This window comes from Schistosoma haematobium, chromosome 1 (genome assembly GCF_000699445.3).
Source record: "Schistosoma haematobium chromosome 1, whole genome shotgun sequence".
Lineage (NCBI taxonomy): Eukaryota > Metazoa > Platyhelminthes > Trematoda > Strigeidida > Schistosomatidae > Schistosoma > Schistosoma haematobium.
The window spans coordinates 49077258-49091850 of record NC_067196.1 but is presented as its reverse complement, the minus strand read 5'-3'; the positions used below and the strand labels follow the sequence as shown (position 1 = coordinate 49091850).

The 14593-nt window shown below is 32.6% G+C and overlaps 1 protein-coding gene across 1 annotated transcript; it reads left to right on the top strand.

Moving 5' to 3' along the window:
• The first annotated feature begins 3526 nt into the window (after window positions 1–3526).
• Window positions 3527–13066, top strand: SIX1A (Homeobox protein six1a). The gene is made up of 2 exons (XM_051208926.1): window positions 3527–4617; window positions 12687–13066. Exons 1-2 carry the CDS (start codon window positions 3896–3898, stop codon window positions 12967–12969), a joined length of 1005 nt encoding a protein of 334 aa, XP_051074331.1. The 5' UTR covers window positions 3527–3895; the 3' UTR covers window positions 12970–13066.
• The last annotated feature ends 1527 nt before the right edge of the window (window positions 13067–14593 follow it).

Genomic DNA, 14593 nt, shown 5'->3' with positions numbered 1-14593 from the left:
TAATATAGTTACCTAATAGTTATCCAATAAGAATATATGTAATAATAGTCCATAAATAATTTCTGGCAGTTACCACTCCTTTATACTCCGTTAGGATTTAAGAATTTCGCTTATATCTAAAAGCTCGACTTCCTCTTTTCGTTAAGAATCTCTAGAAATCAACAAAAATTTAAAATCCTGTTGCATTTTTTGTAAAGATTCCGAGGGATCGAGTAGACTTACTTTATTGCATTAACAACTATACTAATTGTAGAAATCTTACATTGTGTCGAATATAGCGACCACTCTTGATAAGGTACACTACTATTTTATGTACCTAATTTTAATTGAAAATGAAGTCAAACAGAACATACCATTAACAAAATAGTTACCTTTGATAAGTTTTCCTTATTACTGTGAAACTGACCAGTAATTTACTGTAATTAGTGTTCATCATTAACGGTAAATCATTCATGTCCCCAGCAAGCATAAAAGCCGATTGATTGTGGAAAACTACTTTATTAGGGGATGTAGCTTTAATAAAATAGTCTGCTTTCCCACTGGTTAACAGTAAAATAGGTGGTTTCACCTTTTTTGCCAAAATAATTTCGTGCTGTCTAGGACTCTTACCACTTGCATTATTTATATAATTCATAACATACCATACTAACTTGTACACATTTATATAGAGATATTTTTTCTTAACGTGTTTTTTATAGAAAATCTGTGGATAAGTAATATCAAGATCAGACAAGAAGTCGATAAAAGAAACAGCAAATTGTACTTAATTATTTTATTAAACATATTGACAATATATATTACCTAGTACTCGTAACTGTATAGATACATTAATTTGTTTTTGAAATGATGATAATATAATTACGAATAAGATCTCGAACTCGCCTTTCGTTTTCATCTAAGAACTATCAGTTTAGTTTTTCTGCATTCCATCATGTTAGTGTTTTTCACTGCTATTTAAACTTTGTTAGTATAGTGGTTTATGACGTGAATTTGTTTATGATTTAAAGATTGAATAAATTAGTATCTAATGAAATGTATATTCTTACTTCTGCATATAGTTTTATTCCTGTTGATCAGTTCAATCATGAAAATATAAGCAAGGTGAAACTACAGAATTCATAAAGTACTATCAGGTTTTCATTCTTTTTAGCTGCCTTTATACATATTATAACCTTTAACATAATTATAACGTTCAAACATCAGTTTAACGACTCGTTTTGTGCTTTTATTCTTTAATCTGACTTATTTCATAAGGTCAACCAACTTGACATAATTACAACAAAAACATCATGTTTCATTGGTTGAGATCGTGAGTCAATTGAAGCTAGACCACCATGGAACATCATGTGTCAAAAAATGTTTGTCTGATAATTTATGAATTATTTTCAGACGTTTATTATCGTGTGAATATTCTCTAGTCACCTATAAATCACTATTCATATTAGTTACATTCATACCATATTATGGTTTTATTTAATTTTTTTAAAAACAAAAAGTATGATTAATATTTGAACGAAGAATATTCTATCCAATAGATTTTCTTTAGGTTCTGCATTATTTCTCTAATCCTATCTGACCCATATTTATTCGGATCATGAATCTTAAATTTTCACTTAACATATAAACATTCTATATGAGTCATATCAACATGAACAATTTTATTCTATTTTATTTGACAATCCTAAATTTAAATGCTTTAACTTTAAACGATGTACTTTGCCCTAAACATGACCATTTTTGGATTATTAATTTGGATATATGAATTGTAGAACCTGAAAAAAATTTATCGAAAAGAATATTCTTCGTTCAAAAATTAGACTTTTAATATGATGGGGATCATGAAACAATTAAAAGTATGATTATTTTGTCTGAACAAATGTAAATTAACTAATAATTAGTATAATCGAATCACTGGAATTTTCATTATTTAAACACAGACATATTATAGATAATATAAATCTGTCAGTAGATGTATTTGCTCGCAATATATATATTATATATATATAGGTCTACAATGTATTTTTTTTAACATACTTTTAGGTGTAAATCTTCATTTACAAATAATCGATATATTGTTGTAATCAGATATGAATAAAAAGTGATCGTTTAATTTGCATTACATATGAATAACTATGCAGTATTTATTTGTCACATATTTTGCAATCACTAATTTTCATTCGTAAAAATGTTAAATTGAAATTTGAAAAGAAAAAGAAGAAAACTGTTTTACCGATTCTAGTATCAGATTTTATTGTAAACGAAAATAAGTTTATAGAAAAATTTCAGAAACTTACAATGGTCAAGCTTGATAAGACTTAAACTAAATAAGATTCTACTAATTTGTAATTAATGCAGAATATATAAAAATGGGTGCACACTGCTGAGGAGTCCCATACTAAGATAAAACGGCCGTCTAGTGCTTCCAGGTTTTCCATGGTGGTCTAGTTTCAATTGACTCATGATTTCAATCTGTGAGATATAAAAATGAATTTAATTCCCAATTGTAAATGGTTTGTCGTAATGAGTGAATTTTTAATAAAAATTAAACTTTAAACAATTTATCAACATCTAATTAATGTACTTAGTTAGACTAAGATATATGTCTTACTGAAAATAGATCCTAAATTAAGCTACTGGTTCATTTGTCAGAAATATGTATTTTGATATTGCGAAAGTTCATATACTGAATTATAATACTGTAAATAATTATATTTAACGTTTTAATACACAGAGATTCATGAGAAAATTGTTTATCTTCTAGAATAATTTCTCTTTATTCCATGACAATAAGCATCATTATGGTAGTTTAATTTAAAATTATTTATTATACCGGTAGACTCTGTAATTATTTTTTACCTACTGTCAGAGATGAGTGTTTTAATTTTTTGTTACATTCAAAACCAGTGATTAACAAATTCTAAGATCTTTTTTGTTCCGATCATGATATTTTGGTTAAAGTCATACATAAAGAATCGAGATTTGGAAATAAAAATTTTTGTTTGTTTTCTCTGATTTAAAACCTTACCACTTTTCTAGATCAAATGATGATAGAATGCCTTGTAATGTGTGTCGGTTACCCCCTAATTTGATGGATAAGTGAGAAATCTTGATCTATACTAGTAAGTATTTCGATTCATACTATTTCATTTACTTGAGTGTAAATTAAATAAGTCCATCAAGAGAAATATTATAATTGTATGAAATGTATTTCATATGATCTTACAAATTTATCGCATATTATTACATTTAGTTACATTATTTCCTCATCTATACTATTGTATTTTTATATAACTAAACACCTTTAATAGAGTAATTCTATTTCATGCATGTGTTAAGGCTTCAAATAATGTATGATTATGTGATAATAAATTTGTGTGATAAAAAATTATCTACATGCACTTTAGTTCCCATAACATTAGTATCATCAACTTCAAAATGAAAAGCAGAATGACCTTTAGATCTATGAACAAATCATATATATATATATATATATATATATATATATATATATATATATATATTTGCCATTAGATTGTGTGCTTTATAATTACAAAACAGAAAGTAACCAAAAATCATTGATCAATTTCATAAAATCAAGTTCTGACTCATGATCGAAATTTTTTAGATACATTGATGAAAATTTTTGTGGTAATTTGATATTGATGTTTTGCACCTCTGAATTATTTCACTGACCTAAATGATAATAACCGTATTGCAGTTTGTGAGCCTCAACCAATGGGAAGAGAGATTTTTACCTAGTTGACCAATCCAAAGTACGGGTATTAAAGCACCTTCAAATGTTAGCACAAAACGTAATCGAATCCTCATTAGGAAAGTTAATTTGTGGTTATTACATAAGTTTCAGGTTATCTGATTGATTATAAAGCCAAATGAAATGAATCTAGAGAATGGGATTTTTAACAGTTCACAAATAAGTATTAATGACAACCTTGAATGTAAACCAACCTTACAAAATAATCTTGAGCTGAAAGTTACTTCTCAGTCTCAAATGACATTAAATACGACATCACTCTATATCAATGTAAATGAAGATACAACAGATATGCCAATGAACTTTAATTTAAATCAGACTGAGTGTATTTGTCAAGTACTCTATAATAACCAGGAAACTGATCGGTTGAAGACATTTCTGTCGAAAATATCAACGACTACAATGTATCATAACAATGAAGTCATAGTGAAATGCAGAGCACTAGTTTTATTTGTCAATAAAGAATTTACCGAATTATTCAAAATTTTAAATAATTTTCCATTTAGTGTTTATAATCATAATGAAATGCAAAATTTATGGTATCAAGCTCAATATGCACAAATAGAGATATCACGTGGTCATCAGTTGAACGCTGTAGCCAAATATCGTATACGTAAGAAATTCCCACCACCGAACACAATATGGGATGGAGATGAGGTGACGTATTATTTTAAAGATAAATCAAGAAATTATTTAGCTGAACAGTTTGCGCACAATCCATATCCGTCTATTGTGGAAAAACATTTCATGGCTAAGAACAGTGGTCTTACTATAACACAAGTATCAAATTGGTTTAAGAATAGAAGACAACGTGATAAAACTCTTAATAACTTTAAAAGTAGATGGTAAGTACAGTTTTTTTCTTTATACTCCAACTTAAGGGATATAATTTGTTCTTATTACCCCATGATAATGTTACTAAGAGGAAAATTGGGCTTTATGGTAGGCGTATTATCCCAGTTTTTGTCTCCCCAAAGAAGTTATCGCTTTCATCTATATTAAATCTGATTCCATAGTATCAGGGCTCACTTAACTGATGAGGAGATCAATTACAGAATACTGTTTAATATTTATGGACTCCAGTAGGCTTGTGATATTTTGATTATCCTTTAGACAGTAACTATCAGTCTTCAATCGTCAGTTAGTTAACTCCATATGCCAATAGAATAACAACCCATTAGTCTTAGTCCTTCTGATTTAAGAGTGATGCGATTTGTAAAATTGTGTATTTTAAAGGTTGGAGTTAAATGTGCCTAGTATAGATGATTTTCAAATGAATACAAAACACCATCAGTGACTTTTGGTTCCGAAGGCTAAGTGAATCTCCAACTCAGGCAACAGTCTTAGAGAGAAGAAAGATTTATATTAAAGTGCCTATAAATAATATTGCCTGCAGGGTGAATCCATTCTTTTTTAACATTAATGATGTGCTCAGTTTTTGGTAGTTTAAACTGAAATTCTTAAGTAGATTTAATACGTCATAGTAATGATGTACATAATTTCATCTTAGATTAACCGATACAACCGCTGCATTAGTGTATTATTGATATTAAACTGGAAAAAATTATTTAGAGTTTTTACTGAAGCTAGATGGTGTTCTATTGCATTTACAAAATTCACTTCTGTTACATTTATCATCTGCTTATTTTAGTTAAATATTGGAAGTGTTAGGCTACTACTGTTGACTTTTCTGTACAAGTTAAATTGTGATAAATAAATAAATCACTTTACAGATCCGAAAACGTCATCAGTTAAATGGAGAGTAGAACTAAAATTATCATTTAAAACACAAATTCGTTTGAACTACTACCTTTTTTCTGCTGATATATTATGACAAGCATAATATAACTGAGAATAATCTTATCGTTGATTTAAAGCTGAAAAATGTTTCTCAGTGTATATAGACTTAACTATTCACAAATGACAAAACAATGAAAGTTTTGTACTCACTCATGGAATGATCTGAAAGTACTCTAAGTTGACTTAAGTATGTGAGTGATACAGTCTGACCATAAATTGTTAAGGAATTTGAAAACAACATAGCAAATAATCTTCAGCATCCCGACGTAAATGTCATTCTTCGGCATCAAATTGTTCTTTTAAATCACTGTTGAACAGTTTCACAACTTATTTGGTTTTCAAGTAATACTTTGCAACCATAAACTCCATTGTAGATGATAAGTCTCATTTATTTTTAGTAATTATATAACTCATTAACCAAGTACAAGTTAGTGTACTTGGCTTTGAATCACACCATATGATAGCTAAGGACACTAATTGATTACCTAAAGTAGTCGGGAAATAGATATTCAAATCTTCAGTTCAGTGATTGAAAATTAAGCGTTTTAACTACTAGACCACTTATACACTATATATATATATATATATATATATATATATATATATATATATATAAACAATAAGATCAAAAAGTTTTCAGTCTAAACAGGGCTAAAGGATTTAAATTATTTATAATAGTTGATGAATAAATAAATAAGGTACTTAAATTGAAGTATCAGATTGTTTTACATACAGTGAACAAACTGTCATTTTCAAGGTTGTTGTTGTTTAATTTTTAGTGTTTACATTTTCATTTGTGATTGTCAATATAATCAAACATTTATTCATAATTGAAAGAATAATAATGATTTCATGATATTTATCATTTTACAAGAAATCTGATTATTTTGACTGTAAAAGAAGCATTTTATTTTTCGTGGTGAAACACACCTATTTCTTATTTAGAATTTCTAGTTACACTGAAATTGTCGATGAGAAAACACTTCTAAAAAATTATCTAAACAGAATTAGGACTCAGTTTTTTTCCCTGGAACATTGGTACTATTTACAGATTGGATATTAATCATCAAACGGATTTAAGGGCAAAATATATGTTAGTCTTATAATGTCAAATGCCCAACATAAGGTCATACAAAATTAGATCTTTCTGACTTGACCAATCGACGTAAGTGGTATCCAACCGTCTAAGAAGCTTGGCTTAGTTCTCTAGGACCGATCTAAATATACTGTAGTGTCGGTTACCATGTTAAGCTCATATAATTTATTCTAGCTTGTGGATAAGTCAAGTTAACCATTCTTCTTGAGTCACGCTTTGACTTTGTCAATTGTTCACTTATCAACCCTGACTGATTTTATGTAAGCGTATGTGTATGCACTTATCCTATTCATCACATGTCTGTAACCTACTTTTATCTGGCTATAAATACTGATTAACTCTTGATTAAATCGAGTTGGCTTACACGCTTTCTCCACTGAACGTCCTTTCGTCTCGCTCCGCTTTCTCTTCCTCGCTTTATTCGCTGCGATTCTCTGATTGTCTGTTCCGTATTTAAACATCCATTCTCGTATTTGACTCATTTAATTCTGCTATTCACCAACGCGAGTTAAGTCGATAATTTCGTACGAGGATTGGCGATATGTATATTTTGACAACAGTCATTCATACAATCCAATTGGGATCAGATCCCGGACCACTAAAATACAAGTTTGCCTGAAATGGTTAATGTGCGTAGGCAGTCAGAGCAAGTTTACTCTTGGATATTTATGTCCAATTCTGGCATATGTAATCAACTTATTAATTAATTAATAATTGAAATAACTGTTTACCAGAGAATTTACTGTTTAATAATTTTCTAGATAGAGGTTTAATTTCTTCTAAATAGTTGTCACGCATTTCTTTTAAGAAACTATCCTAAAATAACATGAGAGGGCATTTTCGATTTTTCTATTGCAATTTTTCATTAGCTATACATCACAGTTTGTAAATCGAAGAAGTGACTAAGTTTTTGAATTATTTTTCTAACGAATAATTTGAGTGTGACTTTACAATGTAATTTGAAGCGAATAAAATACGATCGATGATCATTGTTAACTAATTAATTTGGCGCAATCTGTTCCTATAAAATTTGAATATGGTCTTCAGAAGAAAGAAATTTCATATTATGATCTGTAAGCCGATAGACAGATAATTTTATACCTCATAGTTGTGTATTTAAAAATTAGTACTTGAATCTGAATTGGGTTAGTGACTTAAATTCACCCTCCTTTTATTTATTACATTATGGGACTCATACTGGAAAATGCTCTAAGAATTATATCAGATGTTGTTTATGTACATTGGAATCTTTTAATTATGTGTTTAGGGAATATCAGATTATGACTTATTTGATAGCTAAAAAAAAACAATTCCAGTCCCTGTCACCAAAATTTTAAGGGAATCAGTGATATATATATATATATATATATATATATATATATATATATATACATAACTTTCGTTTACTTTCTTCATAGAAGTAAGAGTAACCTCTTTAGCAGAAAGAATCTTATCTAATCGTATTTTTCTTAACTGAATTGCTTCCTCCATTATTATTATTATTATTATTATTATTATTACTATTTTATTAATATCACTTCCCCGACCGTAGCTGCTACCTTGACGCGGTGGTCGGGCTTGCCTATCGTGATGACCCGACCGAGCTATATTAGCTGGAACATATGTTCCTGTAGGTTCTACCATGCCAGACATCTTTTGACATGGCGACCCCCTAATTCGTCCCAACGTTGGACCTGTGGCAAGCCCATTTGACTATTGTATCATTTATCTAGTCATTGTAACTCAGACTCAATCCACTATGTTAATTTCGGTGTGTATGATCAAAAGTATGTCTGTACATTAACGCTTAAGCTATCTTCCTATTGGTCTCAATGTTCAGATAATCGATAATCTATCCACACCCGATTAACTCTCAAATATATATGGATTTTTAACAGACTCACACACTCTCTCTGTTTCATCGTGTGCTTGCTCACCGTACGCTTGTGGATTATTATTATTCATTATCAATAAACTATCTCTATAACTGGTGTTCAGGCTTTTTAATAATCTCGAGTAAATTCGCAATTCAACTAGGAGATTAAGCCTACCTAAAATACTCAGTTACGGGATATTATTATTTGGAGTCAGCTATTGAGGACATCATCCTCAACAGACCCAAATAGATCACATCGCTATCAGCCACTGATGGAGGGGCTCGATAGAAGACTGTCGTTCATTCTGGAGCACATGCTTAGATTCAAATCATGCTCTAGTGCGAGCGCGTATTTGCTTGCGTCTTACTGGCCGTAGGAAAGACGCTGCAAGGAAACCTCTTAGGGTCCTACTTAATGATAGTCAAGCTAAGAGTATATTTCAGGAACAACTAGGAAAACAGTTAGACAGCCATGTATGTGATGCCCACCCTGAGGCAGCATGGAATGATATCCGAAAAGCTGCGGAAACAGCAATGATATCTGCTAGTACGGTAAACTACAAGATTAGGGAGCAACACTGGATCTCAGCAGCATCTATCGCACTGATAGATGCTCGAAAACTCATTCCATCTGGCTCTGAACATAACGAAGAGCGGATTCAGCTTAAACGCAAGCTGACAAGAAGTCTACGCAATGATCGTGAACAGTGGTGGGTAGCGAAAGCAAGAGAGATGGAAAAGGCAGCGGCAATAGGTAGTAGCAGACAATTGTTCAGACTTGTTAAGGAAACCGGTATTAGGAACCCGACTGTTAGCGAAACAATCTCAAAGAAAGATGGACATATTATACATTCTCAATCCAGGAGATTGGATCGATGGGCAGAACACTTTAGGGATCAGTTCAACTGGCCTTCAGCCACACTTTGGTTTCCCACGATCTTCAGTCAACCTGAATGGCAAGTTAATGTAGGTCTTCCGACTCTTTACGAAGTTGAAAAAGCTATGGGAAATCTGATACGAGGGAGAGCATCAGGCCCTGACAGGTTTACCCCTGAGATTTTTAAGGATGGTGGTTCAGTATTAGCAGTGAGATTAACTGAGGTCTTAGGTAGAATTTGGGAACTGGACGTAATCCCATCCGACTGGTCTCAATCACTGATTGTGCCAGTCTATAAGAAAGGACAAAAGTCTCCTTGTGACAATCATAGAGGAATCAGTTTGACTAATGTAGTGTCTAAAATATTTGCTTCAATAATGCTTCGACGCCTAACTAGAGCTCGTGACGAGAAGACTAGAGAAAACCAGGCCGGTTTTCGACCTGGACGTGGTTTTATAGACCAGATATTCACACTACGTCAGGTCCTAGAACATAGACACTCATTTGGACGTCTCTCAATAGTAGTATTTCTTGACGTTAAGGCGGCATATGACTCTGTTGATCGTAAGGTTTTACGGCAGTGTTTGTCACTGAAAGGAGTACCAAAGAAGTACATTAACCTTATAAAGGCTCTCTACTCGAACATAACTGGTCGAGTGAGAGCTTATGGTGAACTGTCATCAGAATTGATTACCTCAAATGGTGTTCGTCAGCGCTGTTCACTCTATCCAATTTTATATAGCTTTGTCGTTGACGTGCTTTTAGAGATAACACTTTCCTCATCTAAATTTCCAGGGGTTGAACTTCTACCAGGAGATTCACTTGTTGACTTGGAATATGCCGATGACATAGTTCTATTTGGTGAAGACGCTGACAAAATGCAGAGTCTTCTGACCACTCTAAGCAACAATGCAAGCATGTTCGGAATGCAATTCTCCCCCTCAAAATGCAAAATGTTGCTTCAGGATTGGGTGGCATCGACACCCGAACCAATGATAGGGAGTGAAGTAGTTGAGCGTGTCGACCGATTCACTTGTCTTGGAAGTCTCATCAGCCCTTGTAGTCTGGTGTGTGACGAAATCTCAGCACAGATATAGAGGGCTCAACTAGCTTGCGTCATTTATGGCGTAGGTGAGATATCCGTCTACCAACCAAAGGATGGGTTTACTGCACAGCAGTTCGTTCCTTTCTACTTTATGGCTGCGAAATATGGCCGATAAGAGTAGAGGATATTCGTAAGTTACTAGTATTCGATCATAGATGTCTTCGAAGCATTGATCGTATATCCTGGGACCACCGAGTAAGTAATTCAGTTGTTAGGAAACAGGTACTAGGTAATGATGGCAAAGCAATTGATGAGGCAGTGAAACTTCATCAGTTGGGATAGCTGGGACACGTGTTACGTATGCCTAACCATCGACTACCCCGACGTGCCATGTTTCATGGTGTAGAAGTGGAATGGAAGAAAACTAGAGGCGGCCAAACCAAAACATGGCACAAATCCATGAAGTTGCTGACAAGTGGACTGAGCCATGTTGGTAGGTGTAGACTACCTGGTTGGGATCCGCGAAATGATAGCAATCGATAGTTAGAGACCTTGAATGACATGGCTCAAAATCGTTTGCAATGGCGCAGGTGCATCCATTCTTTGTGTTCTCCCAAATTCTAATTTTCTGAATTCTTCATGTCCCTTTTTTCCTCTTCCCAAATTTATTTCACTGGACTATACTCTTTGAACAAAATCTTCAAACCCTAATCTTTCCGATTACTGCTTATACTCTTACTACCTTTACCACTACGGGATTTGAATTGACAATTGTATTTCTGTGCTAATGTGGTATGGCAACTCGAACTGATGTACGTACGCACGAAGTTCTACGTTGTTACTGACTGGCTGAATATCACTTCACTCTCACGCACTAATTCCTATTCATTTTTGTCCTTTTTATTATACTCATCTTCCTTTCTTTATCTCTTTATAACCTCATTTCTATTATGTGGTATGTATGTATTTGGTTCCAACTTGTGCCAATGTTTATATGTTCAAATAATAAATTCAGGAAATATAAAAGTTTTTTATGATATTCAGATCAGATGGCAAGTATTTTTAAAACAGTGAGTGACCATGGAATAAAGATGCATTTATTAGTAATAAAGCTCATTTTAAAAAAATTCAATGTACTACCATGTTGAGTCAGTCAGTCATTTAAACGATTTGCTAAACTATATCTGTTGTTCGTGGATTATGATATATACAGCTATGATCTTGTTTGAGGGTCACTCAATCACGACCATCAACTGAATTCTTCCCGAATATTGTGACTAATTAAGCTGGCACTCTGTCATAAAACAACATAGTTAGTAAAACATTATTTTTATCTTAGCGAAATCTCTATGCACACGAGAGACTAATTCATATCAGAAACAGCTGAACATTCATTTCGTACGGATATAACATATAATAAACGGTATGTTTACATTTGAACATGCATTATTTTTTGTCTACTTAGTATATTGAAAATACAGCTCTAACAGTCCATAAATTCATAATAACTCGGGATATTTACGTATTCAAAGACATTTATTTTTGAAGTTAAAACTTTTATCATTAAAATATGGAGATTATAGTTGACTTTTTTATCACGAAACTCTTGAATCTGATATCTACCCGTATATAAATGTAGATAACCTTATCGTAAATCCGGCAAGAAATGACCAAATATGTATTATATAATTTGTAAATAGACTCACTTCTTATACAATTTGCGATATTTTCCATAAATTTTACTTCTGAATTTCTATATTGTCATGGTTAATCATTATGTCTTACTTTTATCAGTTTTACCTGTTCTGAAAGTCTGTACCACAAAATATTTGCCACTATATTTAAAACTCTCATATTCGCATCACTAACATATTTTTTGCATGAATTTAGGTAATTATTTTAGTTTCATGCGATTATTGTTGACTTTAAGCACATCATATTCTCCTCATATTTTCTATTACTGAATTTACTACCGGCTTGAATTTATTTCAATACTTATTAAAAACGGAATTCTCGGTATGTTTGCCTTGTCAGTTGATTAAACAAATAGTTTGATATTCATCACGAAATGATTTTGTTATTTATGAATTTTTACAGGCCAACATTATTTCAGTAATTGGCCAGATCCTGAAATTTATAATTTAATAAAAACTTTAATACTTTACGAACTTTTACTTTTATACCTATATTAACTGGCATTTTTCACATTATTTGTTTAAGTATAACCCAAAATGGATTGAGTTACCTTCAACCAACTGGTTTCGAGGTGTCGACAGAGTTCCATGAACACTTTGAACAAAATACTGATACCCCACTGTATGATGCAAAATTTCTTGAGACAGCTTTTTCTGATTCCAGCAAATCGTATTTTGATTATGAAAGGGAACCTCAAGATCGTGATTTCAGCTTCCATTGCCATCAATCTGGAAATTATTCTTCTTCATTTTCTCACCTAAACTCTTCAGATGAAGATTTTTCTGTTATAAGTACAAAATACAACTAGTTTGACTCAGATTTATCTAAATAAAAAAGTTACACAAAAATTTTAATCGATGATCCCATGTATACGGGGAATTTCCATACAATGAAACTTGTTTACAATCAAAAAATGTAATAACAATTAATTGTTCATAAAAAGTGGCTTATCTTTTCATATTGGAATTTGGTATTATAGAGGGTTATGGAAATTACTAAATTTGCAATTCTGAGTATCAGACGGACATTATTTAGTCATCTGCTGAAAAATGAGAAGTACTAGACAAAAAAGCAACTGTTCAGTGTCATCTGGTTTTTAGTGGTCATCTGACTCAAGTTAATTCGTAATGTCAAACTGTAAATTCAGCGATTGAATTTAACTACTAGTAAATAGGAAGTAGACCATTCATTTGGAACAAAAATATCTCTTCGGAGAAACTACTTGTGCATAAAGTTACGAGAAAAATGATAAGCCCTATCGCATAACAACTCAAGCGGTCGGAATATCTAACTTGGTGTATTAAGAATTTTATTACATACAGCTTAAATACACACTTTCTTGATTCAATCGTATGATGTTGCTGTCACTTGAATATCCAGTTGTGATTCGGAAATGTTTTATCTGTGAAGTAATCAATAAGGAGAAGTAGCTCATAGGACAAATTTCACATTGTTTTCAGCGCTTCACTAAACATTATGCAAATTTTAGATGTGGAGGATCACATACATTTGTTCATTCTTGTTCATAAAGATAACAAAGATTAAGAAAGTTTATTCAGATGAAATAGCTTCAAACACGTCTACAAAATATTCAGAGGATATAAAAGAAATTTTCAGTACATCGAGGTTTGGTATCTAAATGAAAGAGATATGAGGGTTCCTGTCTCACACAGCCTATTTTTCCTATCCCCATACTGTGCGTTATTAACCGTAATTTTATTAGTAACTAGAGGTACAGGAAAAGGTATTTTTGACAGGATCACAGTAATTCATTTGGTCTACCAAATGTTTTTGTATAACAAATATGCTTGTAATCAGAATGAAGTTTGTGGAGATTTTAGCAGGAGCCCTGAAGACTCCAATGGAACTTATCTTTCATATTTCCTTAAATCTGACAGTCGGTTTCCCAAACAACAGAAACGTATTTTAATAGTTGAATCCATGAATCGATGTAAGCTAGACCACCATTGAAAACCTGGAAGCACTGGACGACCGTTTCGTTCTAGTATAGGACTCCTCAGCAGTGCTCATCCACGATCTCGTATGCGAGAAGCCGTGACCACTGGAGTCTAATCCATGTCGGCTAGAGACAGGTATCTACCTCAGACAATGGGTGAATGGTTGCGCCACCATTCATTGATCGAGTGAAAATAGACATTAACGTCATTAGGTACCGGCTCAGTGGTCTAGAGTCTAAGTGTTCGCGCGCGAAACCTAAGGTCCAGGGTTTGGGTCCCTCATGCGGGGTTATGGGTTCGCACTGCTAAGGAGTCCATACTAGAACGAAACGGCCATCCAGTGCTCATAGGTTTTCAATGGTGATCCAGCTTACATCGACTTATGAATCCAACTATTAAAATATATTTCTGTTGATTGGGAAACCGACTGTCAGATTTAAGGAAATATGAAAGATAAGTTCCATTGGAGTCTTC

What these genes read in the sequence shown, in the direction of transcription:
- SIX1A (XM_051208926.1), top strand. Translation starts at nt 3,896, where the DNA reads ATGAATCTAGAGAATGGGATTTTTAACAGTTCACAAATAAGTATTAAT. An exon ending in AATAACTTTAAAAGTAGATG is followed by an intron (nt 4,618 to 12,686) that starts GTAAGTACAGTT and finishes TATTTGTTTAAG; the next exon opens with TATAACCCAAAATGGATTGA.